This window comes from Strix aluco, chromosome 10, assembly GCF_031877795.1.
Source record: "Strix aluco isolate bStrAlu1 chromosome 10, bStrAlu1.hap1, whole genome shotgun sequence".
NCBI lineage: Eukaryota > Metazoa > Chordata > Aves > Strigiformes > Strigidae > Strix > Strix aluco.
In genome coordinates this window covers 29,084,052-29,110,935 of record NC_133940.1, presented here as the reverse complement: position 1 = coordinate 29,110,935, position 26,884 = coordinate 29,084,052, and the positions used below count along the sequence as shown (strand labels likewise).

General features: G+C 44.8%; 1 protein-coding gene across 1 annotated transcript in view; it reads left to right on the top strand.

Annotated features, from left to right (window-relative positions):
* Positions 1–241: 241 nt before the first annotated feature.
* MSN (moesin) overlaps positions 242–26,884 on the top strand; it is a 46,230-nt gene continuing 19,587 nt past the window's right edge. The window contains exon 1 of the mRNA XM_074834921.1: positions 242–343. Coding sequence (XP_074691022.1) covers positions 332–343 — 12 coding nt within the window. The 5' untranslated portion in view covers positions 242–331. The remainder of the gene's footprint in view (positions 344–26,884) is intronic.

Below are 26,884 nucleotides of genomic sequence, written 5' to 3'. Positions count from 1 at the left end.
GCCGGGCAGGGCCGGGCCGCGCCGCTTGGCGGCCGCGAACGCTTCGCCCTCCCCCGCGCCGAGCCCTCCCGGAGTCTTGGCGGCGACACGGGCGCGGGCTCTCCGCGCCAGGCCCGGGCCGCGCCGGGCCGGGCCGGGCCGGGCCCCTCCGCACGGCCGGGGCGGAGTCGCCGCAGCTCCAGCCCCGGGCGGAGGCGGCCGGGGGCGGGCCCGGAGGCGGGCCCGGGGCTTGCGGCGGGGCGGGCGGGCCGAGGGCGCGGCGCCGCGTCCCGTTAGAAGCAGCGCGGAGCCCGCCAGAGCAGCGACCTGCCGTGTCCAGTCCGCCGGGAAGATGCCGAAAACGGTGGGTGCCGCCGCGGGCGGGCGGGCAGCTCTGGGGGTGGTGGCGCCCTGGGGGGTTCTTCCCGCCGGCGACCCCGCCTGGGAGCGGCTGCGGCCGGCGGTGGGGCCCGTGAGGCGGGCGAGCGAGCGGAGGAAGGGGGGAGCCGTGGGGGGCGCGGCGGGCGGGAGCGGCGCCGCCCGCCCCTCCATCTTGTGCTCCCCCGCCCGGGGCCGGGCCCCGCCTGGGCCGCGGCTGGTAACGGCGCAACGGGCAGCGCCCTGCGCCCCCCCCGGGACTGATCCGCGCTGGGCGAAGCCTCCTGGAGCCTGGTGGGAAATTAATTAATTCTGTGGCCGCCCCTCATGTGCCGTGCAAAGAGGAGAAGTTGGGGTTTTCGCAACTTGTAATTAGTCAGCATGAGTTGCCGGGGAGCCTTGTCCCGGCTTGACTCGAAGTATTTCTTGGCTGGAGAGATCTCGGTACTTCAGAAAGTCTGGTCAAGTCCCGGCTTGACTCTCCTTCTCACAGCAGGAGTTCGGTGGCTAATGAGCAGCGCGGGGTTTTTCCATTTCATTTCTCCTGGTTGGGGTAAGAGAATTGGTCCTAGTTCATTGATAGAACAGGAAGGAGCTGGCTGGAAGGCTCTGGATGTTTCCTCACTGGGAGTGATCTGAAGGCCTAAGAACATCTGATGTTTAAGCTAAGAGCCTGTGGTTTACATAAAGGCGAGACAAAAAAAAAACCCCAAACCCTAAATAAAAAGCCACCCCCATGCAAGTGGACGTTGAAAGGGAATCCACCCTGATTTTTTTTTTTCTTTTTTTACAGATAACTTTATTACTTTAAAATAGGTATTAAATGCCTGTTGACTGACTTCTGGCATTTAAGACAGCAGGAAAAGCAGCTCTCTGAGACAATAGCTGGATTATTTTTTTTCTAAACAGCAACATCTGAAAGGGTATCAAACTCAAGCCACTTAAAGGTTAAGACAGTATTTTCTGAAGCTTTTGAAAGGCCTTTCTTCAAACATCAGCAATGATTAGTGAAGTTTTACTTCAAAAAAAAAACCGGCAACAAGTTCAGTCAGATTAACAGAAGTAGTTCAGGTTAGGGAACTTGTGTGTAAAATGCAGTTGAGACCTTCTAGGCAGAGAGATTACAGTTGTGATGAGTGACTTCTTTTAGTGTGAATCAGCACAGAAATCCTGGACGTGTCGCAGAGGCGCTTGCGAGGCTGAGTTGCCACTAATAGGCCGAATCTAGATGTGCGGACACAGCGCTCGCTGCAAGGTGCTCGCCGCAGCCTGTCTCTGCAGACACGCCCTGGGCTGGATTCATGTTCTCAGCCTGCTGCTTTCTGGTTCTGACAGAGCAGTTCTGCTTTCGGAGCTTTTAAAAACTGGAAGAGATAAAGAAATGCAAGTGCTTTGCTGTGACACTGTGTATTGCACACCGCAGATTCTGCAGAAAGTGGTTCAGATGTCTGTGCCTGTTGAGGTACAGAGCTGCTGGCTGCCTGCTCTATCAGCCTTTGGTTTCCTGCCCCATCTGCCCTAGTTGCAGACCCAACTGAAATAATATTTTAAACATTATTTCTTGAGCTGTGGTTTGCAGGAACAGGATATGCTGGCATAACTGTGTAATCAGTTCTTCATGTGAAAGAAACATGACTACTAGTGTGCTAGTTTAAGATTTGTAAATAGCCACTTAATTAACAAAACGTTAAAATGCAAGTGACTCCTCAATGAAGGTCAAACGTGGGTGAAACTTGAGCAGTTAGGTGTAGCTATATGTGGGCTTCATCACAAAAATAAATCCATTGTGAAGAAGACAGATGGAGGAAATGTTCCTGGGAACAGTTCTGGCTGGGCAGGAAAAACACTTGTGCCTAGAGTGTTTGGTAGCTCTTATCATTCATCTCACCAGGCTTACAGAACATGCTGCTGCGTGGTTTGAGCAGCAGAACCTGTTGAGTTCGGAGTCCCTACTCCTCCTTAAGCTAGGCTAAATGTTAACACATCTAGCTAGAGATTGCCATTTTGTTACACAAGGTTTGCTACAAGTGGCACTGTGCTTTGGTGCACTGTTAATAGGAATCCAAGATTAACTCCAGTAACCTTTGAACTACTGGCACGTGATTTGCCATTGTGAAGTGAAATGTCTGCACAATTGTGGGGTTTGGTTGCTGGAAGCCTTGTAGGCTGCCTAGAAAGTCTATCCTGGGCCGGCCTGCTGATCCTGCCATGCTTGCCACAGGAAAGCTTCACTGTTTTTTCTAGAGTGATTTTTATAGTTAAGCGACCAACTCTGGTTTGTAAATTTTTTTTTTTTTGCTCTGAAAGGCTTGCAAGATATAAACAGTTAAAGATACACACACCAAAGAGGGCATATAATTCCCCTCACACTTTGTATGGCAGAGGAGTGGAAGTCGTTGAGTGCCAAAAGGCCTCTTGCAAGCCATTGTCAGGCTCTGAAAAGTCTCTCCCCTGGTTTCAGTTTATTGGCCATGAGTAGGCTCTGATCTCATGCTAACTGAGTCTGCTCTGGTCTCTCGCTGAGTCATTTCAGGCTGGGCAGAGCTGGAAGTCACAGTTCCAAATCCTGGTAGAAGTGACTGAACTGTCATGGTGATGGCTATTCCAAGCCCCATAGTTAATCACTTGAACTTTAGTATTACAAAAACCATCCTAGTTGGGGGAGTGGGAGGGAAAGAGACCTTTTTTGTACTGTCTTTACTCATTGGGGAGAAATGGGTTTAATCAGAACTAATCTCATGAATACAGAAAGCTTCAAACTAAGGTATAATAAAGTTTGGACTCCCCTTATTGTATTAGCAGAACTAAGTGTTTCCCTCTGTTCAGAACATAAGTGTCCAGATTTCTAGGGCAAAGTGTTACTACAGGGAAAATCAATTTGGACAAGCATGAAGTCTTCAGCACAAAAGAATAGTAAGATTCCTAAGTCTCAGCTGTATGATGCTATTTAAGATTTTTAAAAAGTCTTTTCTGCTGTTGCCTTTTCCCCTAATACTTTCTAAAACTCAGTTTAGCAATAGCCATTGAGGCCTTCAGTGAATCTGTCTGTAGCTTAAATTGATGGTCTTAATTCTCAGCTGGACTCCAAAGGTCCTTGAAGCATATATCCCATTGTTCTTTGGAACAGCAGAGGTCTGATTAGAAAGGTAACTGAGAAACTGAGGTAGGTATCGGGAGGTTCCTCTAGATGTTTCTGGATGTGTAGCTACTTCCTACCAAGTGCTGCAACAAGATGGCAGCTACAAGCAGAGTGCTACACTTGTTTGGATGATACTTTTTTTTTTTCCCCTGGGGAATTTGCTAGGGGTCTTGAAAGCTGAGGGGTAAGGGTAGGCAGTGATAAAAACCATGACTTGTAATGGATGGACACTTTTCTCTTGATGCCCTGGGTTTGGATCCTGCTGTGCTATGAAGGAACACCAGAAGCATTCCAGATGCCTTCTGTCATATCTGAGGACCAACCCTTTGGTGTTCTATCTCCTCCTCTCCCTCGCTCAATATAGCTTGGGAAGCACTGATCAAAGTTAGACAGGCTTTGGTGTGATGTGAGTGCTAGCTTCTTAGGCAGACTCAATCCATTGTACCTTTCTTCTAGCAGTATAAGATGCATGGAGTTGCTGTAAAAAGGTGAGAGCTCCCAAAGACCTTGCTGTAAACAGACGTCTCTGTTGTCCCTGTTGATGAATTTCAGATGACTTTGTACTTAAGAAGCAATGACAGCTAAAACACGTTGAGTGTACAGTGGGACCAGGTATTGGACTGGTGTACAATGAGTTAGCTGTAGCTTTATACCTACCATGGGATTTTACAAATCAGGAAAGGCCTTTACATCCTGGCTTGTATTGTATTCATCAGCTTGGTTCCTAGATTCTGCAGGAATAGCAAGGTTCTAGCTCTTGTGCAGATGAAGCAGTGAAGCCTGGTGGTGAGCAAAAGCTTCTATCGGGTACTTCTGGGTCTTCTATGTTAAAGTTAAACAGAATTAAAGAATACCATTGATAAACTAGCGTTCACTTTGTTTTTACATACTGGTAAAATCTTGCTTCCTCTTCTTACGGCAAGCCTTGCACCTAACTGGCAGTGTTGTGCAGAAAACACGAGTTATAGCAGCTTCAGACTGTAGTGAGCAAGAACTATTCTGAGTGCCTGGTCTGAATTGGTAGTCATGATCCAGTTATTAAAACTTTAACGTGACAGTGTTAGGCCTAAGAGTGCTTATCATACCAGAGGGTCTAGAAGATTAAAAGTGGTAGTTGAGTCCTTCTGTTTTTGACCTCTTGATTTCTTGCTTGAGGCAGATAAGCAAGAAGTGGGTTGGTGAGGTGCACACAGTAAAAGGAGCCTGAGGAAAGCTTTAGATCTGCTGCCTCTGCTGTAAGAATCCTGTGGGGAGAAGAGTGCCTAATGCCAGGGGCTGGTCATTGCTCACTTCTTGCAAACATCCTGTCCTCTTAACATCTACAGGCAGCACCTTTTTTGGATCTGCAGGGGGTTGCAGCACTTTCCTTGGGGTGACTCTGCCTCTTCTGATTAATCACCCATGAAGGTTAATTACAATTCTTGCTTTTCTTGTGACAATAGTTCGTAAGATGTCTTAATATGGACTCCTTTTTTTGACAGGAAATGGCATCACTGCCTCTAGAGGAAACTGGTTTCAGTTGTTTTATGTGTAGTGTCTGGTCTGAAGTGAAATCCTCCTGCACAGAGCTCCCTGAAGTCCCTCGGTGGCTGCATGAAAGACCGCTGATGAACTGAAACTGGGGGCGTTGGAAGACCTTCTGCCCTTGCTCCTTGTGCTGCTGGGTGTGCGGGGGGCAGGACCCTTCCCGAGCCACTGGGCTCGGTAGGTCCCTGTGGACAGACCGAGGGTGTTCCCAGAGGCTCCCCTGGAAGAGGTGGCCCAGGCCCTGGCCCTGGCCCTGCTCCAGGTTAGGGGAGGAAGCTGACTAAAAGCTTCCTCCAGCTACGTCACCTCCTGGACGCTTTCCTGGCCTCTGCAGCTCAAGCAGCCTTATTTGGCTGACTTCTTTTTTGCTTTTTTTTTCCCCTTCTGCGCAGCGAGAGGGCCTCCCTGAATTTGCACAATAAAGCTGTTATCTGTGCTTAATCGATGTTCTGAGGGCTACAATGGGGTCTGCTTGAAAAAGAGTTCCAAGATCTCAACAGAACTCCTCGGCCTCCCTCCCTCCCGGTATCTTGTTTGTCTGTCTGCTAAATGATTGTACTAGAAATCAACATCACCCTGTGAGGAGTCTCTCTGCTGTTGCAGACACTCTGTTGGAAAAGAGGAAATCCCTCCCTGTGCAGGAATAATCCAGGGCAATTAACTGATGTAAATTAAGAGCACTAGTAAGCAGCCAGTTAACTGCTTGCTCTTCCCTAGGGGTGTTTGGGAACAGCAGGAATTCGCATAGTGCAGCCAATAAACTGCATCAAAGGGGGTTGTCTTTTATCCCATCTGAAACTTCTAAATCAGGCTGAAGTATTTAGATTCATGGAAGGCTACTCTTTTGGGCAGACATCTTTGTAATGCTTCTGTAGCTGTTTCTAGGTGGAGTATTCAAGTGTTTTGGAAGTTGAGGGCATAAAACCCACCCTTCTGACTCCAGTAGCTAATGCTGACTTGCTGTAATGTTTAAAAGATTGTGCAGCCAATACTTGGCAGTGTTGTAGGACGAGACAGTTACTGGCAAGCTTGGTGGTTATAAAGCCACAGGATCAGCCACAACTGTTTGGAGGTTTAAAACCTGAATTTGCAAAGGGCTGGGCCTTATGTTGGCAAGAGACAGTTATGGCTGCTGTGGATAGGGTAAGCAGGTGGTCTAGTGCCGCTCCCCTCCTGTGCAGCTATGAAAGGGTGTCTTCACTTGTGCAAATATGTGATCCTCCAGTGGAGTACCCGGCGGTCAGAAACTCCTGGCCTTTGTATAGCAGCTTGTTGAACTTGTATTAAATGGGGAGAAAACACTCTTTGAAGAGGTTTTTAATGGTACGACTCCTAAAAAATGCTTTTTCCTAGTTCTTCCAACATCTCTGAAGCTGTAGTTGTTCTGAGGAACCTATTCAAAAATACAGACTTGGGATGAAGGAATGATGTTGGGTTCTTATCCCATTCCCAGGGTAAGAAATGGGAGTGTTTGGCCATGCTAGGCTTTTCCCTTTGGCTGTTGCTGGTTGACCAATAGCTACAGACACAGGCACGGGGGGGTTGCTCCTAAAGGAGGAATGAATGAAAAAGCTCGAAATATGATCCACTCTGTAGAGAAATGTGCAATTGGGCACAAATGAGACTAGGCGGGGAAGAGACAGACTCCTTTCTCTGCCAGCAGTGATTCTGTGTAGAGAAAAATAAAATCTCAGATCAGAAAGAGGATAACTGAAGTAATGAGTAAGAATGGCATGATACACATGGTCCAGACTGAGCTATAATCTCTTGCAAGTTTCTAGCTCTGTTGGTGAACTCATTTGTTTTGTAGAGGGAGGCTACTCAGGAGAACAGGCTTCACTGCATTCGAGTGTAAATACTGTAAAACCTGGGTATTTTTTTCTTTTTTTGGCGGGGGAGGAGGGGATTAAGTTGATGTCGGAGAACCTTGCATGCAGCATATTGGAGAACTGCTATTCTGCGATTGTATACCTTCCTGTGTTCTCCAGGTATTTTTAAAGCAAAACTGATGGCTTACTGCAGCCATGAGCCATTCTTGCCTGTCTGTATATCACTGATTTGGCCTCTTCTCCCCGGTAAGTTCTAATGACTCACAGTTTTTTTTGTCTCTGGATTGGGAGACCTAGTTATGGTGGGGAAGTGACTAAGTACAGGAAAAATCTGCCATTGCAGTCTGATCAATCACTTAGTCACACCATTTAATAAATGTATTTGGTTTTATGTAACACAGGGTAATAAATCATGGAATTCTGGGCTAAATCTTTCCTTGCCATAGTGTTTAAACTGTACTGAACTTAACTCTCTGATACTAATTCTATGCTTGTTTACAGTGCAAAAAATGAGTTGCTGGACAAATCATTAGGGTGAAATTTCAGGGCTCTCAAATTCCCCACCCCCTGGAGGTGTGGCTTTTGGTTCATAATGTCACTAAGAATAACAAGGTATTTTTTTTTCTCTTTACCTTCTGAATAGGCTATTCTGGAATAGTGAATTAAAAAGAATATATATCTATTTCCTCAATACACTAAATGTCTTTTCAAGCTGACTGCTGGATGGACAAGAGGGTTGTCATTGTGTGTGTTTTTCTCTATTAAAATCCAGAACTTGATATCATCCTAAAATTATCATAATCCACAGGACTTGCAGAATTGCAGCAAATGGTTTGGAAGGCACTCTGTGAGGAAGTAAGGCCGTTCTACTCATGACAAAGTCAAGTGGAATCAAGTTGACCAATAAAAAACCGGTGATACAAAACCCACACAATACTTTGTGGTCCAATATATCCTTTTACATGAAAACAATCCTATTAATGCTATTAGTATGACAATTTACTGGCAACCTTGGAGTTTCAGTTAGAAATGGTAGAGAAGGATGGACTTGTACATATGTATTAAAAGTAAGGGTTTACTTTCTGATCCATTAAGCAGACACTTTAATGAATGGTTGACCTGTTCATTTGCAAGTTAGCAAGAAGCATATGGCATAGAAGTCTTTGTATAGACATCTTCAGAAATGCTTCCTCCCTGCGTGCAACTCTTGCAGAAGTTGGCCAATGGTGTATATGTGCAGGAAAACTAAGAACTGTTGCTCTAGATACCTTCTTTTTTTTCCTAGCATTATCAAAGTCATGCTGACCATTGGTCAAGAAAGGGTCAGTAGATCAACATTTTTTATAGAAGGGTAATAATAAATATACTTGTATGAAGATGTTCAAAATTGAACTTAAGCTAAGAGAAAACTTCCACTCTCATCCTTCTCTTCCCTTTGTTTTAACAAGAACTTTAATCTGCCAGCATGTTGGATATGGGAGGCATGGATATAATTTCAGATATGCTCACTTTCTTGGAGAGTTTCTTGCTTTCATCTTGTATCTTGAACATACAACTTCAAGGTTGTTAGAGTAGCTTTCTAACAGTGGAAACTGAAAAGTTAAAGGTTCTAGTGAACTTGGTTTCTGTAGCTTCATCCAAAGTAGATAGTGTTTTTCTGTCTTAGGATGGGTAAGAGCTTTTAACTTTTGAGGGATTTTGTCCTGTAATGAAACCACTGTCTGTTCAACATGCCTGCAATATAGAAATAGCATTTTTTATCTTTTTGTTGGGCTATAAAAGAAGTAGATGGGACTGTCCATCACAACCTATACTTAGAATAGTATATTTCAGTTGGATGGGACCTACAACAACCATCTAGTCTCACTGCCTGACCACTTCAGGGCTGACCAAAAGTTGAAATGTGTTATTAAGGGCATTGTCCAAATGCCTCTTAAACCCTGACAGGCTGGGGGCACCGACCACCTCTCTGGGAAGCCTGTTCCAGGGTTTGACCACCCTCTGGGTAAAGAAATGTCTCCTCATGCCAAGTCTGAACCTCCCCTGACGCAGCTCTGAGCCATTCCCAGGCATCCTGCCCCTGTATCCCAGGGAGCAGAGCTCAGCACCTCCCTCTCCCCATCCCCTCCTCAGGAAGCCGCAGAGAGCGATGAGGTCGCCCCTCAGCCTCCTTTTCTCCAAACGAGGCAAACTAGGAGTCCTCAGCTGCTCCTCACAGGACCTGCCTTCCAGCCCTCCACCAGCTGCTCTGCCCTCCCCTGAACGCCTTCAAGCACCTTCACATCTTTGAATGGTGGGGCCCGGAACCGCACTCAGTGCTTGAGGTGAGGCTGCACCATTGCTGGATGCAGTGGGACAGTCCCTGCTCTTGGCCACTGCGGGATTGGATGCCCCTGGGTTGCCCTCCTGGAGCCAGGGCACACTGCTAGCTCCTGTGAAGTTGCTGCCCACCAGCACCCCCAGACCTGATTGCATTGTCCTTTCAATAGTGCCCAATTTCTTGGTTAATGCAGTTAATATCTGACCACTGAAACAGATCTTCTAGTAACTACATGTCAAGAAAGCAAAATTACCTGAAAAGTTGGATGGATTGAAAGAAACTTGCTTGTGTTGTACCTTATAGTGCAGCTGAGACAATAGAATACTCAGTGTCTAAGCAATAACAACATGTGAAATCGTGACAGGGTTTGGTGTGTGTGCCTTGTTTGTGTGTGCATTCTTAGTTTTTTTTAAAACCAAAGTTGTCATTTAGGGATGATATTAGATTATATTACTCATTATATTCTTATGTTCCACTAAGTTCTGTTTGGCAGCATTCATTCATGGAGATGCTGCACAGCACGTGTAAGCAAGGTGTTGCTTTTTTAGTTTGCTGTTTGTAACTACTAGATACTACATACCAAATGTTAAGATAACTGCTCTGTGAGATGAGATCAAAAGCTTAAGCATCAGTAACTATTTTACCAACATCTGGTTATTTCATTTGCCCTTACATGTAGCTATGTATTAAGGAAACTTAAAATCACTTTTGGAAAAATGGACTTGTTCACTTTATTTGTTTTATTGGGTAGATAATGAGAACTTTAGCTGAAATGTATTGAATTCAGTGTCTGGCTGTATTCAGCACTCTGTGTCTACAGTTATCCTCAGTGGAAAGTCCAAATCTGAGCTCACCTCAAGCTGAGAAACCTTTCTTCTATTTCTGAAAATGTCCTGTTTGAGCAGTTGGATTTTTGTTGCAGTATCTGTATTTCTCACCAAGGAGCATTCAACATGTGAATTTGTTTGCATTGGTGAAACACAGGAAGCAGAGAGCAGTAAAATGATTATGTTCTAGGCAATATCCACAATCTCCTAGAGAGCCAGAAGCTGCTGTATGAATGAACTGTTACATGTGACTGCTCATTTTGTGAGCAGCCTCAAAAACGTTAAGGTTACTAGTAGCTTGAATAATGGGGTCAGGACAGGCTAGTATTACCTATAATACCTGAAAGTTCTGAGTCCATAGTTGGGAAGGTGTTAGACTTTGTGAGTGTTCTTATTCAGCACCATAAAACACTTTATCACTAAACCAAGAAAATACTTGAATAAGCAAATGTGTTTTAGTCCTCCAGCCTGCAGCTCCGTTGTGCTGCCTTTGTGATGGGAGCTGGACTGTAACTTATTCCTTCCTGGAGTATTGAGATGACATGCTTTCCTTGCTGCTATAATCACAGAATCACAGACTGGTTTGGGTTGGACGGAACCTTAAAGCCCATCCAGTCCCACCCCCTGCCCCGGGCAGGGACACCTTCCACTAGCCCAGGTTGCCCAAAGCACCGTCCAACCTGGCCTTGAACCCTTCCAGGGAGGGGGCAGCCACAGCTTCTCTGGGCAACCTGTGCCAGGGCCTCACCCCCCTCACAGGGAAGAATTTCTTCCTTAGATCTCATCTAAATCTCCCCTCTTTCAGTTTAAAACCGCTACCCCTCATCCTATCCCTACCTCCCTGATGCAGAGTCTCTCCCTCCTTTCCTGTAGCCCCTTTCAGTCCTGAGAGGCCACTCTAAGGTCTCCCTGGAGCCTTCTCCTCTCCATCTGAACCCCCCCCAACTCTCTCAGCCTGTCCTCACAGGGGGGGTGCTCCAGCCTCCTGAGCATCTTCATGGCCGCCTCTTCTGCACTGATGGGCACAGTGTATGCTTAGGGTGTTGTGGTGACAGCTATACATGCAGAAGTGAGTTAAAGCTCAAAACCCCCCAAGCTGATGGTGTTTTTTGCTTTATCTTGCTCTATGGTTTGTTACTAACTTCTGAAGTTGAAGGTTGACAGCAAGCTGCAATGCAGCGTATTGTGCTCAGTCTGAATACCCCTTTGCACATCCAACAGAATAGAGATCTTTTTTGAATGAGGATATGTGTCAGCATCTTCAGCTGTAAGAACGTATTGCTGTAGTGTCTGTCTTGAATCTCCTGTGAAAAGATAGAGCAAATAGAACTAAAACTTACAAATTTCTGAAAGATCAGAGCAACCAACTGAAGATGAGATGTCTGGAACAATACTTGCTTCAGCATCATACACAGGAAATACACTATCTTAGCATTTTTTCTGACAAATGCTAAATAATCAAGTAGAAATCTGTCAAAGACTGTCCTGCTTCTCCTTTGCTGCTTCACTTCTTACAAATTTAATACACAGGCTTTGTTGCTTGCTCCGTACTTGATTCACCTCTGTGCAGTCTCTTCTGCCACTAAGCACCAAGTGTAGCTTAGTCAGAGGAGGTGACCAGCCACTTCTCCCATGGCGAAGCTTTGAAAGTGTCTTTCTTTCATACTGAAAAAAAGGATGGTTGGTGGGTGTCTCTTCTTTTTATATAGAACCCCTCAAATTCCTATAAGGTGTTTTAAATTTAAGATTGACTGCATCGTAAGCTTGCTTCTCAGTAAGCTGCTTCCCTCGGTTTAGAGGAGGGGTGCTCGTCATGTGACTCTTTGTATCTTGGGACTGCATTACTCTGTCCTTCCAAGATTTTCCTCATGTCTCTGCAAATGCTTTGGTTCTTGAAAAGTTTGGCAGAGAGGACTTTCCAGTGAAATGCTTTTACAATATTCTAATGGCAGCTTTGATTTGGCAGTGTTTGGAAGGATTTGAAAATAATTTGGATCTGAGGGGATTCAGACAGTCTTGTAAACAAAGTGATTTCGTTGGTCTGCCATTCCCTTAGAGAAAGATGGGTTATTAGATGCGTTAGCATGGATCTGTCTGTCTCACAACAAGCCTGAGTGAGAGCAGTTAGCTGCTCTTGCTGCTCCCGGTGTTCTGGAGATGTGCAGTTGGGGGTGAGGTATCTGCATGCAGGAATGTTGAGGGAGCCTCAGGCTTTGATCAAAGTTGAATTAATGCCTGCAAATCCTATGCTGCTGCTCTTCCTTAATGTATGGAAAAAACCTGAAAACATAAAAAAAGCGCAACCATATGCAGCAGGTCTGAATAAGAGCTAAGCTCTCAAGCTGACTTATGAATGCTCCTTGCAGAGAGTTGCTTTGCAGACTCCCTGCCTCTGGTTAGTCTAGTAAGTTTTACTGTTTGCTTTTGTATGTTATATTTGCCTGAATATTGATTTACACAGGAGATGTACTCAGCATCTGACTACTTCTCTTCCTGCTACTCAGTTGTGTTTCTCAGTTTTGACCTTCAGCTTCCCGAAGATCACTAACAGTTTAGCTTATCTGGATGTTTGGCTGCATGAAGGTAGTTCATAACATCAGTGTTTACAGAGGAGTTTTAAAGGATCTAAATATCGAAACTGCAGATCATGTAAGGAAATCGCTCCTGCCTTCTTGATACAAGAAGTCAGTTTCCGCCATATTATAAATGTTTAAGCTAATGTAGGGTAGCTTCCCAACAGCCTTTGCAGTCTTGTAGAATTATTGAAAAAGTTAAGCTGAGAGAGAAACCTAGAAATCATCTGGTCCAACCCCATGCTCAGAGCAAGGCCAATTTCAAAGTTGGATCACTTTCTAAGTTAAATTGGATTGTTCAAGGTCTTGCTTTTGTTACAGTGGGACAGTAGTTCTTGACAAAGACAACTTGGAAAGTACTGGAACTTGCAGAGTATTGTGTAGGTTCCTGGAAGTTCTTAAGCTCATCCTCTGGAGCGTAGAAGCATGGAAAAAGTAAGATCTAGTTGAGTATAATGATTAAAACCGATCAAAAGTGAACCCTTTAAGGAATACTTAATATAAGCCCAATTACTTGCGAGTACAGTTATCTTAATCCGCTGTGTTTGCTGGTACAGTTGAGCTATGCAGGGTGTCTCTGGTTATGGCCAGGCAGTATTCTAAAAACACTTCCCCCCACAAAGCTGGCACAGGCCAGAAGATGATATTAAGCTGTGAGAGTCCTGAGGCAGTGTGTTACTGATGCATTTGATAGTTGCTTCTTAGCAGTGCTTACAGCTGTGTTTCAGAACAGGCAGCCCTGTAGCGAACTGGGAATAGCTTGACTCTGTAGCAGTCACTGGAAGTCTAAGGTTTTTATTCTGTTCTTTAAATTGTGAGTTTGTCTTTCTGTAAAACTGTAGACAGCTATAGCCTTTAACTCAAGTCTGCCATATATGAATTATGTTTAGGTAGCTGTAACATCTTTTTAGTAGACTTTGAGAACACCCTGAAAGATCAAAGCAGCAGTACTCTGGAGTTGAAGGGATAATTGTTTTCTTATATTTAAAAAAAATATATATCTGTGCCTTTTTTTCAGTTTAGTCAGGCCTTCTGTGAAAGGCTACACGATGCAGAATGTTTATTTTTGCATCTGAAACGGTCTAAGTGATACCCTCTACTATGGCTGGGTTTTGACTACTTGGTCCCATGGTGTCTGCCTGATCTATAGGATGTCCAACTATCATCTACCCTTAATTTCATGGGCAGTAAGGGTGGTATGTACTGGACCTGTATTTAAAAGGAAGACATGTTAATAAATCTTCCTCGACCACTGTGGTTCCTGGGCATTTAGCAATGTCTTTGTGCATGCATCCAGGTCTCAAGTGGTAACTGAAGTTTATCAAGCATTCTTTTCAAATAGCCCAATTTCAAACAATGTATTTCAAGAGGTGTATGAGTGTGAACTTGAGACTATGCATTTAATTGCAGCCTTTAGTGGGCTAGATCAAATTGGTTGCATGTTTGTGAGCTTTGATGGTTTGCTGCCACTGTAAAGTCTTGCTCCCACCTGTGTGTTCCTGCGTTGCACTGCTTTGGATAGTCCAACTTGACAGTGCCTCAGCTCTGTTCTGCTGGCTCAGCAGCACACTGGGTTAACAGCATGTGCACGTGTGGCTCAAGGGATAAATCTCACCGAGGGGTTGTGTCTCAGAGCTACTGCAAAAGATAAAGCAGGAGTGCCTGGGAGCAAGGAATAAGTGGTTTGGTAGCTTGGCCCATCTTGTCCAATTGTACCCAAAAAGCCATCTTGGCCTTCCCACTTCCCGTAACCTGTAGCAGTGCCTCTCTAAATGTAGTGAACAGGACCAGTGGCATGGTTCTGCTGGAAAAAATAGCAGATGAGTTATTCTCAGCCTGATTCACTCTTTGGTCCTGCTTGTGGGGTGGCTGTGGAGTGCTGATGTGAACCTGGGGAAGGCGGTGGGATCACACCCTGCCTGTGCTGGCACTGCTGCCTGCGGCTCCCCGCACAGCTCTGGGCCTCTTTGGGAGCCTGTGGGGACACAGGTGTAGATACTGGTGATGTAGATACTCCTCTGTGTTAGGAAAGCTCAAGTGCTTGAACTAGATAGAGCTTAAAATAACAAAAGGTACTTCAGCAATCACAAGCTGGTCTCTTATAAATTATGTACAGTCCCCACAGAGCTCTTTAAAGCCTTAAAGAAGTTGGTGGTGAGGGAAGTAAATGTGGGTGGAGAAGCTGAATATTAAAAAGAAGTGTAGAACTGAGCCATTTCAGGGAGCCGTGACCTAAACAGATATGAAAAGGCAGGCAGCCAGCCTAAATGAGACCCTGTACTGAAAGGAAGTTGCAGGATTTGTTTAGCATGCTGGAAATGATAAAATTGAAAATCACAGGATGATGAAACATCTTTACCTCACACTTGACTGTGCCTGCAGTTAAATTTGGAGGGATGGCTCACAGTCTGGGCAGTCAGATCCCACAGTAAGGCTGTGTTCTAACTCCTGCAAGTCTGGCTATTGTTCAGATATTCAGTGAGTGCTGTGAGCTGGCCAAGAACTTGACGTGCCACACCCAGGCAGTGCTCTGGATGTCTGAAACAGGCAGCCCTGTGTTCAGCTGCCCCTCTCGTTACCAGTGAGCTGAAGTGCTGGGTGACTCTTGGTTGAAGAACATAGGAGCATGTGAAACAGATAAGCACGCTTCTGACTTGCTCATCCAAACACAAAAATCCTTTGGAAGGAAGAGCTCAGAGCAGTCATCTTCATGCTGTCTTCCCTGTGGAAGGTCTCTGGAATGATAAGCAGAGTATCTCAGCATAGCTTTTTTAATTTGCCCTCCATTCCAAGTTATGTCTAAAACAATTCTTAACTGCAGGTGAATTTAGAGACCTTTACCTGGGGAATGCGTATTTAGTCTATTAACCTCAAGTACTTACTGTATGTGTGGTGCCTTTACGCAGCTCACACTTGTCTTTAGCATCCTGTCTTGATCTTGTTTTGAGTCCCTTCCAGCAAAATAGCTGCTTGTAATTTTGGCAGACATCCACTGGATGCTAGGTTTGGAAAGCTTATTGGCTGTCTGCAAATGCGTCTTGGCTACCGGGCTTGTCTGCTTAACCCCTTGAACTGGGTCTTTGCAGCTGTTAAACGGTACTGGGAAATCCCCAGACTTTAGAATGAGGCTTGGGAGGGAAGAACTAGACTAAGGCTAGTTTAGGGGTGGGGTAAAAGCTGCCCTCTAAGCATCTTCTCAGAAAAGCTGAAATGCTTCTGGTGGTGGTGGGGAGTGCTGGAATTGTTTTGCTGATAAAGTTACTGCAGTAGCAGCCAGGATGGTAACACCAGTGCACGGTGTACAATTTGGGGAGGGGGGGGTGTACAAAATACTTGTTTGTAACCTATGAATAGGATTGCCTAGGAGGGGCGTACAATAGCTGTGAGGAATGTCACCCGTACCACTGCTGGCATTTCAAACACACCCACGGCCCTGCTGACTGCCTTTAGGTTGAAGAGCTTTAGCTAGGGATGTGGTTAAGCTCAGACATGTGAAGTACAACTGCCAACCCTGCTATTAGTGTGCAGAGGCCATAAGAGGCATATACTATTTCTCCAGAGAATAGCACCTTCTAACAGGCACAAGACAGATGGGTGTTTACAAAACAAAACCCAAAGCTACCCAGAGTGTAGAAGTTGAATGATGGCAACTGCATATGGCTAGATTTTGCTTCGAGTTTTACCTCCTGATCCAGATATTGTGGAAAAAGGGGTCAGAGTTTTTCCCCATGATTTTTTTTTAATCTTCTGGGTTTTGACTAGTAAAGGATGTTCTCTCCAAATAGCTCAAACAGGTACGAAAATAGTTATTCTATGGACCTCTTCAAACTAGCTCGAAAGAAATAGCAAATGGCAACATTAATGGCTTGGAACAGCTACAGGAAAGCAAAGGGAGGTGTGCGAGGAATCTATTTATGAGAAAGGAAATGGCAAAAATAGAGGAATTAATCCATTGCACAAGGTTGTGACTAAGTTGTGTAATAAGTGGCATACAAGTATCTGGACTTGTCTGTAAATGTGCGGATCCACCCATGGCTTCATTTACTAGCTTAGTACTCTCATCTTGCAACTCCTTTTGTCAAACTGAAACTTGTTTGCCCGTTGGACAGGGTGGCAAGCTGCTAGCAGCCATGGTGTTGAAGCACCACTGGTAGGATGTGGCTTACTATCTGCTGGTTGAAAAGGAGGGAATTATGTTACATGAAATTATGTTACATGAATTATGTTACATGAAACATGTCCTTAGTGATTTTGGAAGCCATGCTGTGTAGGGGGTAGGAGAATTCCCTGGGGGTTTTTGTGTTTTTTTTATAATTTTGAATTAATAATTTTGTAGTAATCTTATAAAGTAGAACTTTTATTTCTGGAAAAGTTGCCTGCCCAAATCAGATCACTCATTAAATTGGGTGAATGATGCCTCCAGAGTTCTAAAATGCTGAGTTCTCCAACCTATGAGGAAGCTTTGGGATAGCCCTGGCTTTGCGAGGCTCTGTGTTCTTGCATTACTACCATGTGCTCACTAGTACTTATTGAGGACAGGGCTGAACCTCTGGAGTGTTGATGATGAGAACTGAAGCTGGGACAGGGTGGGTGAGTGAAGACCTCTAAGGCAAACATCAGCCGCTTTGCTGAAGCCTCTGGTGATCTCTGTGAATGGTTTGAAAGAGACTTTATTTCTGAGAGAGGCTGTCCTTGGGGGTAATAAATCTGATTCTCCACTACTTGAGGAAAAAAAAAAAAGCCCTGGTTTATATAAGGATGGTGAAAGTAGACTCCCTGACTAGATATGAGTAACTGATCTCTGGACTGGTGGACATGTCCTGTGAGGAGGATCCCCTCATTCCTCTTGGTTACCGGTACTCAGGCCCCTCTCAATACTGTGTATTGATCAGTTGCAAGGGGGAACTTAAACATGAGGGTAGTTGTGGCTTCTCACACTTGATCTTGAGAACCAGAAAAGCAACAAAATATTGCTGTGTTGCTCTGCTCTGCAGGCATTACCTTTTCAATGGCAGAAGTGTCTTCAAGGAAACGGATTTTTTTTTTTCTCATGAGAACATTCCTGTTTACTACAGGCTGTATGGAAGAATTTTATTTTCTTTATCACTGGGAGATGATCAGTCCAAATTCATCTCAATAGTCTTGTGTTAACAGCCAAACAAATACATATTTGGAGCTCTGACACCGTAGTATGACAGGGTTTATATTAGGATAAATCTGTTGGTTTACTCTTTGAAACTGACTGCTTTAGCATTGTATTTTGTACACGATTTTTAGAGGCACCTCAGTCACTTCTCTTTACCCTTTCCAAGAATAGGGATTGGCTCTTTCAACCACTGGTTACAATGCCTTGCTATAAACCCTGTCAGAAAACTTGTCTAGAAAATGCTGTTGGAGTGGACACAGAATCAGCTTATGTTGAACCCCTTTCTTAAAGCAGAAATCTTCTGCTCTTCCAAGATCTGTGTGAGGCAGAGGTACTTCTGAAAACCTCCGTGTTAGTCACCAAGTGCTACAAGAGTGGGTGACCTGCAGTGTAGCTTTTTAATGGCCAGTGTGCTGTAACTAGCTTCCCCCCTGCCCTGTGCTAGTAAACCAGTGCCATAAAGGTGAGTTTTGCTGGAAGCTGTGGCCAGAGTGCTTTCTGCCCTGGCAGCCCCCTCGGTGTCTCTGCCGTCAGTGTCAGATGTAGGTTTGTGTCGCAGGGCACGTCTGGCTTCCAGCAGCCCCGGCGCTCCCTCCTCCACCCTTTCTCACTTCAGTTTCTGCAGGCAGGCTCTTCAAAGCTGTGAACCTTCTCAGTCTTGCCTGCTGTTGCTGTGGCTCGCTTCCTGTGGCAGCGTTTTCCTCTTGCTGTCCTCAGCAGCTTGGCTCCTGAGCTGTGCGAAAGCCGCAGCTCGCTGCCCGCGCACTGTCCCGCCGAGCTGGCACTGAGGCTGGTGGTGGAGGGGACGCAGCTCCAGCGTGGCCACGTTAAGGTGTGGCTCTGCAGTGGTTTCTGACTCTAAGCTGGCTTGCTGCTGTGCTTCTTCACAGGGAAGGCATAAGACCCCATGAGCACAAATCTAGTTAGATGTAGCCCGACGGCTTCCCAGGGCCCCAGTGAGAGCAGGGCTGAGCGGTGGGGTGGTGCTGCAGAAGCTGCCTCTTCCCACATGCAGCGGCGTGGGCACAGCTCAGCACCTTCTGCGGCTTCAGAGGGCACTGGCGCCCTCAGAACGGTCTGTCCTTCTGTGGTGTCAGCCAGCGTGCCATCTCCCAGCTCCTCCTCAATTTACCATTTACAGTTTACCATTGAGCCAACTGGCTCATATATGATAATCATGCTGCAATTCAAGTGATTTGCTCTTTTATAATTTTTAGTTCAAAGGCTGACCTGAGGTTTTATTGATGGGGCGCTGCTCAGCCCTATCTGCCACTTGATTTTAAACAAAGGAAGTTTGTTGGGTTTGGGTTTTTTTGAAATGAATTTATTAATACATGTGGTATACTTAAGGTAAAGCAATATACTGCATAGGTGACTACAGGGCTCTGCACATAAACCCAGTGGTTATGGACTCTCCTTGAGGACTCGGATCACGTTTGTGATCTCTAGGTCAGCCAGCAGCAATATGCACTTTCCAGTGGAATCTGGAGGATGCTACCAGTTCCTTGTGGTTTTGGTCTAGAGCGTGGTGATGTGTGTTTCATAGCACACGAGATGTATGATCTCCTCCATCCTTCTGCAAGAGGGGTGGTGGTGGGGATAAGAAAACAGGCCAGAAAAAGTATTTGTTGCTGAAGCTAGTAAGTGGAGCTTCTTTCTGTGCTTCCATACTATAGTTCTTGATGTCTCTGCCAAGCTGAACTCCGTGGTTGAGCCCATTAATTGAGATTAGGGTATCCAGTTCCTTGTTCGTCACCAGCAGCTTACAGAGAAGTCTGTCCACAATCTATAGCTGACTGTCCTGTGTTATGTCTTAATACACAGCAGGTGCAATCGATTGGGATATGTTTATAAGTAGTGTGTTGCTGAAAGGTGCAGTCAATTCCCTGTCTGGCTTTGTCGGAAGTGACATTAAGAATAGCCCCAACTGAATAACTGGCAGCTACTTCTGCAAAATGAGTTGAGATGCTTTTCTGTCAAATGTGCAAAGAGAACAGGGGATAGGTGGGGAAAGTGCAATTTTTTTTTTTTCCCCTCTTAGAGCAATCATGGGGGTGTCTTATATCTGGTGAAATGTTTTCAGATAATGATCTTTACTTGTGTCCATTTTTAGTCAGCATAAGATACTAAAAGATGTATGTGCAAAAAAGCTCAATTTTTCTCTAACATCAGCTGTTTGTCTTTAGGCTCTGCACTAAGATCGTTACGGATTCTTTAAAGGGTGAGTTCCTGCTACAGGCTGTAGTTAGGGACCAGAACAAAGCCAAGACACAATCAGTGCCTGTAAGGGTGATGTTAGAACCACATGCATGTAAGTCGTACTTGTGGCTCACTGGTACTGAGCCCATCAAAGGTGGGCAAGCTTCCTCCTCCACTGTATTATGGTGACTTTTTCCTGTTATCATAGCAGGTGGAATGGGATGCCTTCCCTGGCCCTGCTGGCCCTGCTATGGCTCCAGCCAAAGGAGGAGTGTCATGTCCGTGTCGGTGGGGAGGGCTGGGGAGCTTCAGGGAGCCATGGGGAGGGGGGGGGCTGCAGTGTGGCAGGGCCAGGGCTGGTGCCTGGGCTGTGCTGCTGCTGTTCTGTTCTCTGATAGGCTTAGGGGTATGAAAAGGCCCTTTAAGATGGCTGGAAGGGGGCTTGGTTTAATTAAGTGTAATCCCTTTAGAAATTGCAAGCGCTTTCATATGACCCGATTGGAGCCTCACCCTGACACAGGAGCCAGGGCTGTTTCGGCAGGGTGCTGGCATTCGGGAAGGAGACAGATGTCTGTGAGTATTGCTGGTGCTGCAGGGGGGGCATTTCTGATGACGCTGTCCAAGGCAGCGTGAAGAGTGATGCCCTGGTAGGCTCTGCGGGTTGGCGTGTGGCTCCTGTCCTTGCAGCTGGGCTGGCCAGCACGGCCCTGGGGAGCATATGTCCTCCAGAAAACAGCTGTGCATTTTAAGGGACAGGGAACAATTCTTGTTATACTTATTGTATTGTTGCTAATCTTGCTGAAAGCCAAAACTGGGAAGGTTTTTAGATTATTAGGGTGCCTTATGAGATCTTGAGTTCAGAGTTCATGCAACTCTAGCTGCATTGGATGTGCTGCTCTGGTCAGAGCTCTTGGAACTGATGCATGGTGTTAGGCTGGTATCATGAACTGCTGCCCCATAGCAGTGTCCATAAAGGATGCCCTGGAATTTCTTTTTAACTGAACTTACTTCTGTAACTGTCAAATGAGCAATAAAATAGGACTTTTCCCTATGCCATTTTCTCCAGAAATAGTCCACTTGATAGCTTGAGCCTGGGAACGCATGAATATCTGAAGCTTGAAGCCTACAGACCAGCGGGGTATAACGGCTTCCTTGCATTCAGGAAATCCAGGGAGGAAAGAAGCTTTAGCTCAGGGTCAGGGTTTTGTAGAGGTTGATATTCTGTTGTGCTGACTCTATCTGTTGTTCTGACATGAATTTCCTAGTACTCTGTTCCTGTCTCAACTTACAACAAACAGAATTGTCTCTTCTACCTCTTGCACCGCTCAACGCGCTGGGGCATTAGTACAAGTAATACATCCGTTACTCAGTGTGACGGTATCAGTCTTTCCTGTTTGTCCTGCCACATGCAGCTACAAATTTTCATTTTAGGAAGTAGTTAGAGCAGGTTATTAGTAGGGCTCACTCGGAGACCTGGAACATAACTGATAATCATTGCTGCTACTAACACTTAGTGGGAATCTCAATGGGGCAGAAAATGAGACTTGAAGGTATATGGGCAATGTTAAAATTTTTGAAAAGATGTTGCAGATAGACAGTTGTACCAGGCACCTATTACGTTTGTCTCCTGCTAAACACCACGGGAGGAGGGTGGTGGTATCCTGTAGCCTGTGAAAGCTTTTGCCTGTCAAAAGGAGCTTTCTTTGTCTGGAGCTGCTCTGGGGGCTGGAACATGCAAGAGGTTCTGTCTGTGCAGAAGGTCTCGTCCTCACCACAACACTGCCCTTGGCATCCCGAAGCTCTTTGATGTGCTCTGGTAGTGGCAGTCTTTAGCTGTGCTTAAACTGGTAGAACAATGGTCGTTCCTCAAGCAGAAGAGGAAGACTTGCTAGGTTTCTAGTGCTTTCCTGTAGGTGTTACGAAATGAATCAGTTAAATGTGGGCTTTTTTTCTTGAGTATTTACTAGCTTGGTAAGTGTAAATTTGCCTGTTGAAATGTAATACTTGAATTTTCTTGTAATGTGCAAGATGGCCTCTGGAAGCTTTTCATATAATGTTGTTAGCTGTTTGTATGCAAAATATTATACTAAATTATGATGGAAAGACAGAAGAAGGCTATTTAGAGGCCACCTACTGGGGAAAGACTTCTGCTAGTTTAAGATTTAAGTACTGTTGAGAGGGTTGCAGACACTTGGATGCAGCAGTTGAGTGCATTGTAAATGCTATGATGAAAAAATTCAGTTGCTTTAAATAGAATTTCAGTATAAATTACTGCCTTAGGATAGTATGTTTGGTAAATCTGTTGATGATGAAATCCAGTAAATCCTCTTAAAACACCTCCTGAGTGTTGAAAGTTTTAAGACAAAAGTTTACTAGCAATAAATTTTGGAAAAGGGGTGTAGTGTACTTGCATGAGTGCTGCCACTGTGGACCTTGTGATCTGATCGCTGGTGGACAACGTCTTTTTCTTACTGTATTTACTCATATTCCTTGCATCTCAGCAGCGTGCACCTTGCCTGTCTGGACTGACAGAGCTAGATTTGTATATCCTCTGCAGTCCAAGTTGGTTATTTTATTGAGGAGCATTTTATTCTGTTTGCAACCCAAATGGTAAGCATGCTGATGATTATGCTAGCCCTGAAACCTAGGAAGTCCTCATTAGATGGTTTAGAAATACAAAGTATAAAAGCTTAATGCTGATGAATCTTGAGGCTTTTCTTAGAATAAGTGTTGATGGTAAACTAGATAAATGGTGTAAAAGTGCTTTGGCAGTGTAATTCTCAAGGGACAAGGCAAATGAGTCTAAATTATGATGGGACTTGATCATGCTGGCTTTCTTCTCCTATAGCACTTCTGTGTAACCCTTGTGTAACATCTGTGCTGGGCAGCACTCGCCTGTGAATGCCTCGGTAAAGTGGCTTTACTAAAAGTAAGACTTCACCTGAATGAGGAGGATGAGGGTAAACGTGCAGTGACTGGCACTTGTCAGGTAGAGATTATAGCAGTCGGTAGATCTCTTGTAGCTTATCTGAGCTGCAGGCAGAGCACACTAAGGTCAGTGAAACTCCCTTGCCAGTTGTGAGGTGGCCCCCGGCTATCTTTCAGAATGGACCTCCCTTGTGCTTGGTTTTTCAGCCTTTTTACATGCTAGGAGAAACAATTTGTATTTCTGTGCCAGTATGCAGACTCTCAAAATGAAACAAAACACTTGGTAAAGCTGCATCTGCTCTTATCTATGGTTGGCCTCTTATCTGCTAACTGGGCAGGGACAGCAGTGCCTCCCACCACCTGAAATGGTAGAAGCCTTGCTTTGTTTTTCCAGGTCACAACAACTGGCTCAAAAAAACCTGGCATGGTAGCATATGGGAAAAAGTTCTTTGTGTGTTGTTTCCACACCAGTGAGGTTTAACAAAGCTCAATTTCACAGCAAACTAACTTCTCAGACAAGTATTAAATTACTATGAAACTAGTTGTTAAAATGTCCCTGGTACAGCCCAGGACATGGTTTCCCCAGCTCAGCCTGCTGACAGTTAACAGCAGTGGGCTGTCGCATGTGTTAAAACTTTGTTCAGATCAGGGAAGCTAAGCATTACCGGGGTGTGGTTCTCTAAATCACAAGTCTGTTTCCTGTGGTATCTTAGCTTACGCTGTCTTCTAAAATAGCATAGACTGAAGAGGCAAGTGCAGACCCCATTCAGAGCTTTGCTACTACCAAGCCTTAGGTTGCTACTCATCTTGAGCACAGGGGGCTTCTGTGAGGGAGGGGAAAAAAGTATATCTGTTCCTGTGGAACATACTAATTGAAGGATGCTAACTGGTCAGATAGTTTAGGTGTGTTTGAGTGACAGTGAAGGGGTTTTGGTTCCAGCTTGGGACCTTACTTTACTGTGCTAACAAAGATGTGACTTACAACTAAGTCTTCTGCATGAACTATGAGGATGCTTACTGAAGCAGCTTTATTTTAAATTTTAAGTCTGATTTGCTCCAAATAGCTTAAGTTAGTTGGGCACAGGTGGCAAAGAGCTGCTGCAAATGTTTTGGTTCTGTTTTCTGGTGCTTCTCTGCTCAGATACTTCAGTGTTCAATCACCTATGCAGATGATACCAGATAAGAGTAGGTACTGTGTTTTATCCATAAACTGGAGGAAAAAGATGTTTTCTTTCATGGTAGCTGGCACACTTTGTGTGTTAGTTGAACAGGAAAGTCTTTAAAACAAACAAAAAGCAACCTGTTGCTTAATAGCTCATTTAATGTAACCCCTCTTATACTTAGATGTGGCTTATGGACATCTTTGCCCTCGCTGGTAGGTGTGCTGGGCAGGTCAGGCTTACAAGCCAGCACTCCTCCTGGTAGAAGAGACTGCTTCCAAATATAAGTAGCAAAGCTGTTTTAGGGAGTGTTCAGCCCTTCCAGCAAGCAACTGGATTCCTGGTTCACCAAAGCACCATGAAATTAGCCACTCATCAACATCTAGGATCTGAGGAGAATAATTTTGTGAAGGTATAACAAGAGGACTTAAAACAACTCCATGCTCTTGAAAGCTGCTAATTTTAAACAATGCATTATTGCTTATGAGTTTAGGTCATTTGCTCTTTCCGTGTTACTTCTATGGGATGTTTCTTCCTCAGTTTGACTTCACTGTGTCAGAAGATTCAGAGGGTTTCAAACCCAACTTATTCCTGGTCTGCTTGTTCGTGATTTCTTTGCTTCAGTAATGTTTAAATGGCATTTCTTAAGCATGCAGCAATTAGAACTGCAACTCCTCTTGACTTGAGCTTTACTGTGCTAAGCCTACCTTTAACCTCTTACAGAATACACTTTAATTTTAACTAAACTTAAAACAAGAAAACCTTCAGGTTCATCATGAGGGGATATCAGGTACAAAATAGTGGTGTGCCTAGGCTTAAGTGGGCTTTTTGAGAAACTTCAAAATGTATTTGGCTGTAATGGTCTCTCCTAGCACTTGACTTAAACTTAACAGGCAGAATGCTTCTTGCTTATGGGAAAAAAAACCTGTCTGTAGCTCTTGCAGTCTGCTACTGCTTTCTTAGTGAACAAGATGTGAAATATATCCATATAGTTGTTAGAAATACAGGGGTCAGAACTGACTACGATCATATCAGCATTGGTTCCTCAAATATTTCTCTGCTTACTCTGGCTTTTTTGGTCTCTGGTCTCATGTGGTTAGCTTACAGTCTAAATGTGAGTTTGAGTTATTCTTACTAAAACTGTTTGCAGCACAATTCCCCTCATCCCAGAAGGCTGATGGAGTATGCTAAGAGGATCGATTGCACTGAAGAGCAAATAAATTAGGGTTTGCTGATGCCAACATCTCTACCCTGCAAGGAGAACTATGAATGTGAGACCTGTATGCTGAGGTTTGCACTGTGAATATCTTATTTGTACGACTTAGGTTTTGAACCTTTGCTTTGATGGAAAAGCATTAAAATGGTTTGATATCAAATATTTGCAGCTTGTGTTCATAAATTGTGAAATATCTTCACCACCTTTTTCAGCTGATATGTATGCAAATAGAAATGAATTCTCAGACAGCTTGGTGTACCTGCAGGCCTTACCTTGCCTGGTCAAAAGTTAAGGTGTCTGTCCTGGTTTAACCAGGATAGGGTTAAGTTTCCCCAGCAGTAGGGGGGGAGCTCTAGCGGGTTTATTCAGATACCATGCGAACCTGGCCGGTCACACTTTTTCCTGGCGCGGAGCGCGGTGCACTCGTGGTTTTGTACATCGTGCTTCAAACTGCTGTATTTGGTAGCTATTTTGCTCTGTTCATTGCTATCCCTATTACTGTTATTGTTATTGTTGTTGTTTGTTGTGTTGCTATTGCACTGTTGTATTAAACCTTTCCTTATTTCAGTCTTGGGGCTTTGTATTTCACTCCCTTTGTGGGGGAGGGGTAGCGGCCGCGTGGTCTCAGACCCTGGCAGGGGCTAAACCACCACAGTGTCTGTGCTCAGGCATGAGCATTCCTCTCTACCTCTGAGAATCTATGTGAAGTTTTCCAGTAATGATCAGGAGTTGTGAATGGAATTGGCTATGTTTTACACTAATCTTTGAGGAGAAATGCCTCTGCTGTTTAACTTGCTTCATGAGAACTATTGGTGAAAGATATACAGATGTCTTCCTGCTTCTGTGGGATGGAACTGCTGTAATCCCTTGCTGCTTTCATTTCACGTGTGAAAACGTGGTGGTGAGACTTTTCTGTCAAGATAAGAGTATGTCACACAGTGTTTCTTCTGGAAGACCATTCATGATCTTACTACTTGCATCTAAGGCTAATATTGTCATGAAAACTTGACTGTAATATTAAATTACACCTGCACCACTTCTGCAGTGTTTAGAGATCTTTCACTTCCCCGAAAGAATTAGAAAGCCGTAGGCAAGCAAATAGAGGTAATTCTACCGCTTTTTGAAGTATCTGCACATACTAGTGCCTGTGTTAGTTCAGCATGCATCTTTTTTTGCCTTAGCACATGAGATCCTCCTTGTATCCAGTCTGCTTTGTACCCACAGCCCTTGGAGCATGTCAGGGATTGTGCCTTAATTTCTCCAAATACCCATGGAGACTGGAACACTATTGTTAGTATCGACCAGTCTTCTGTAGCAGGCTGAGTTGTTAATGCTTCCAGGGACCTGCTTGACATTCGTCCTTCAGGTGGAAGGGGTGGATGTCTGGTGGTGTGTGCTGAGGCTTGGAACATCTCTGCTTTTGTGAAAGATGCCAGAGCATTCTACACTAGAAATTCAGTTTCGTAAGTGTAAATGGCTCTCAAGCGTGTCAGTATATAGATGGGAATATTAGTAGGAACAGAGAGGATAAACTCTTACACTGTGAAACAAGGAAGTTCTATTCTATGGGGAAACTGGGAACACTGTGCTAGCAGGGCAAACGACTTTGTAACTGCTGGTAGTGAAGTTCCTGGAGGCCTAGGAGCTGGTCCTGGCTCTAGGC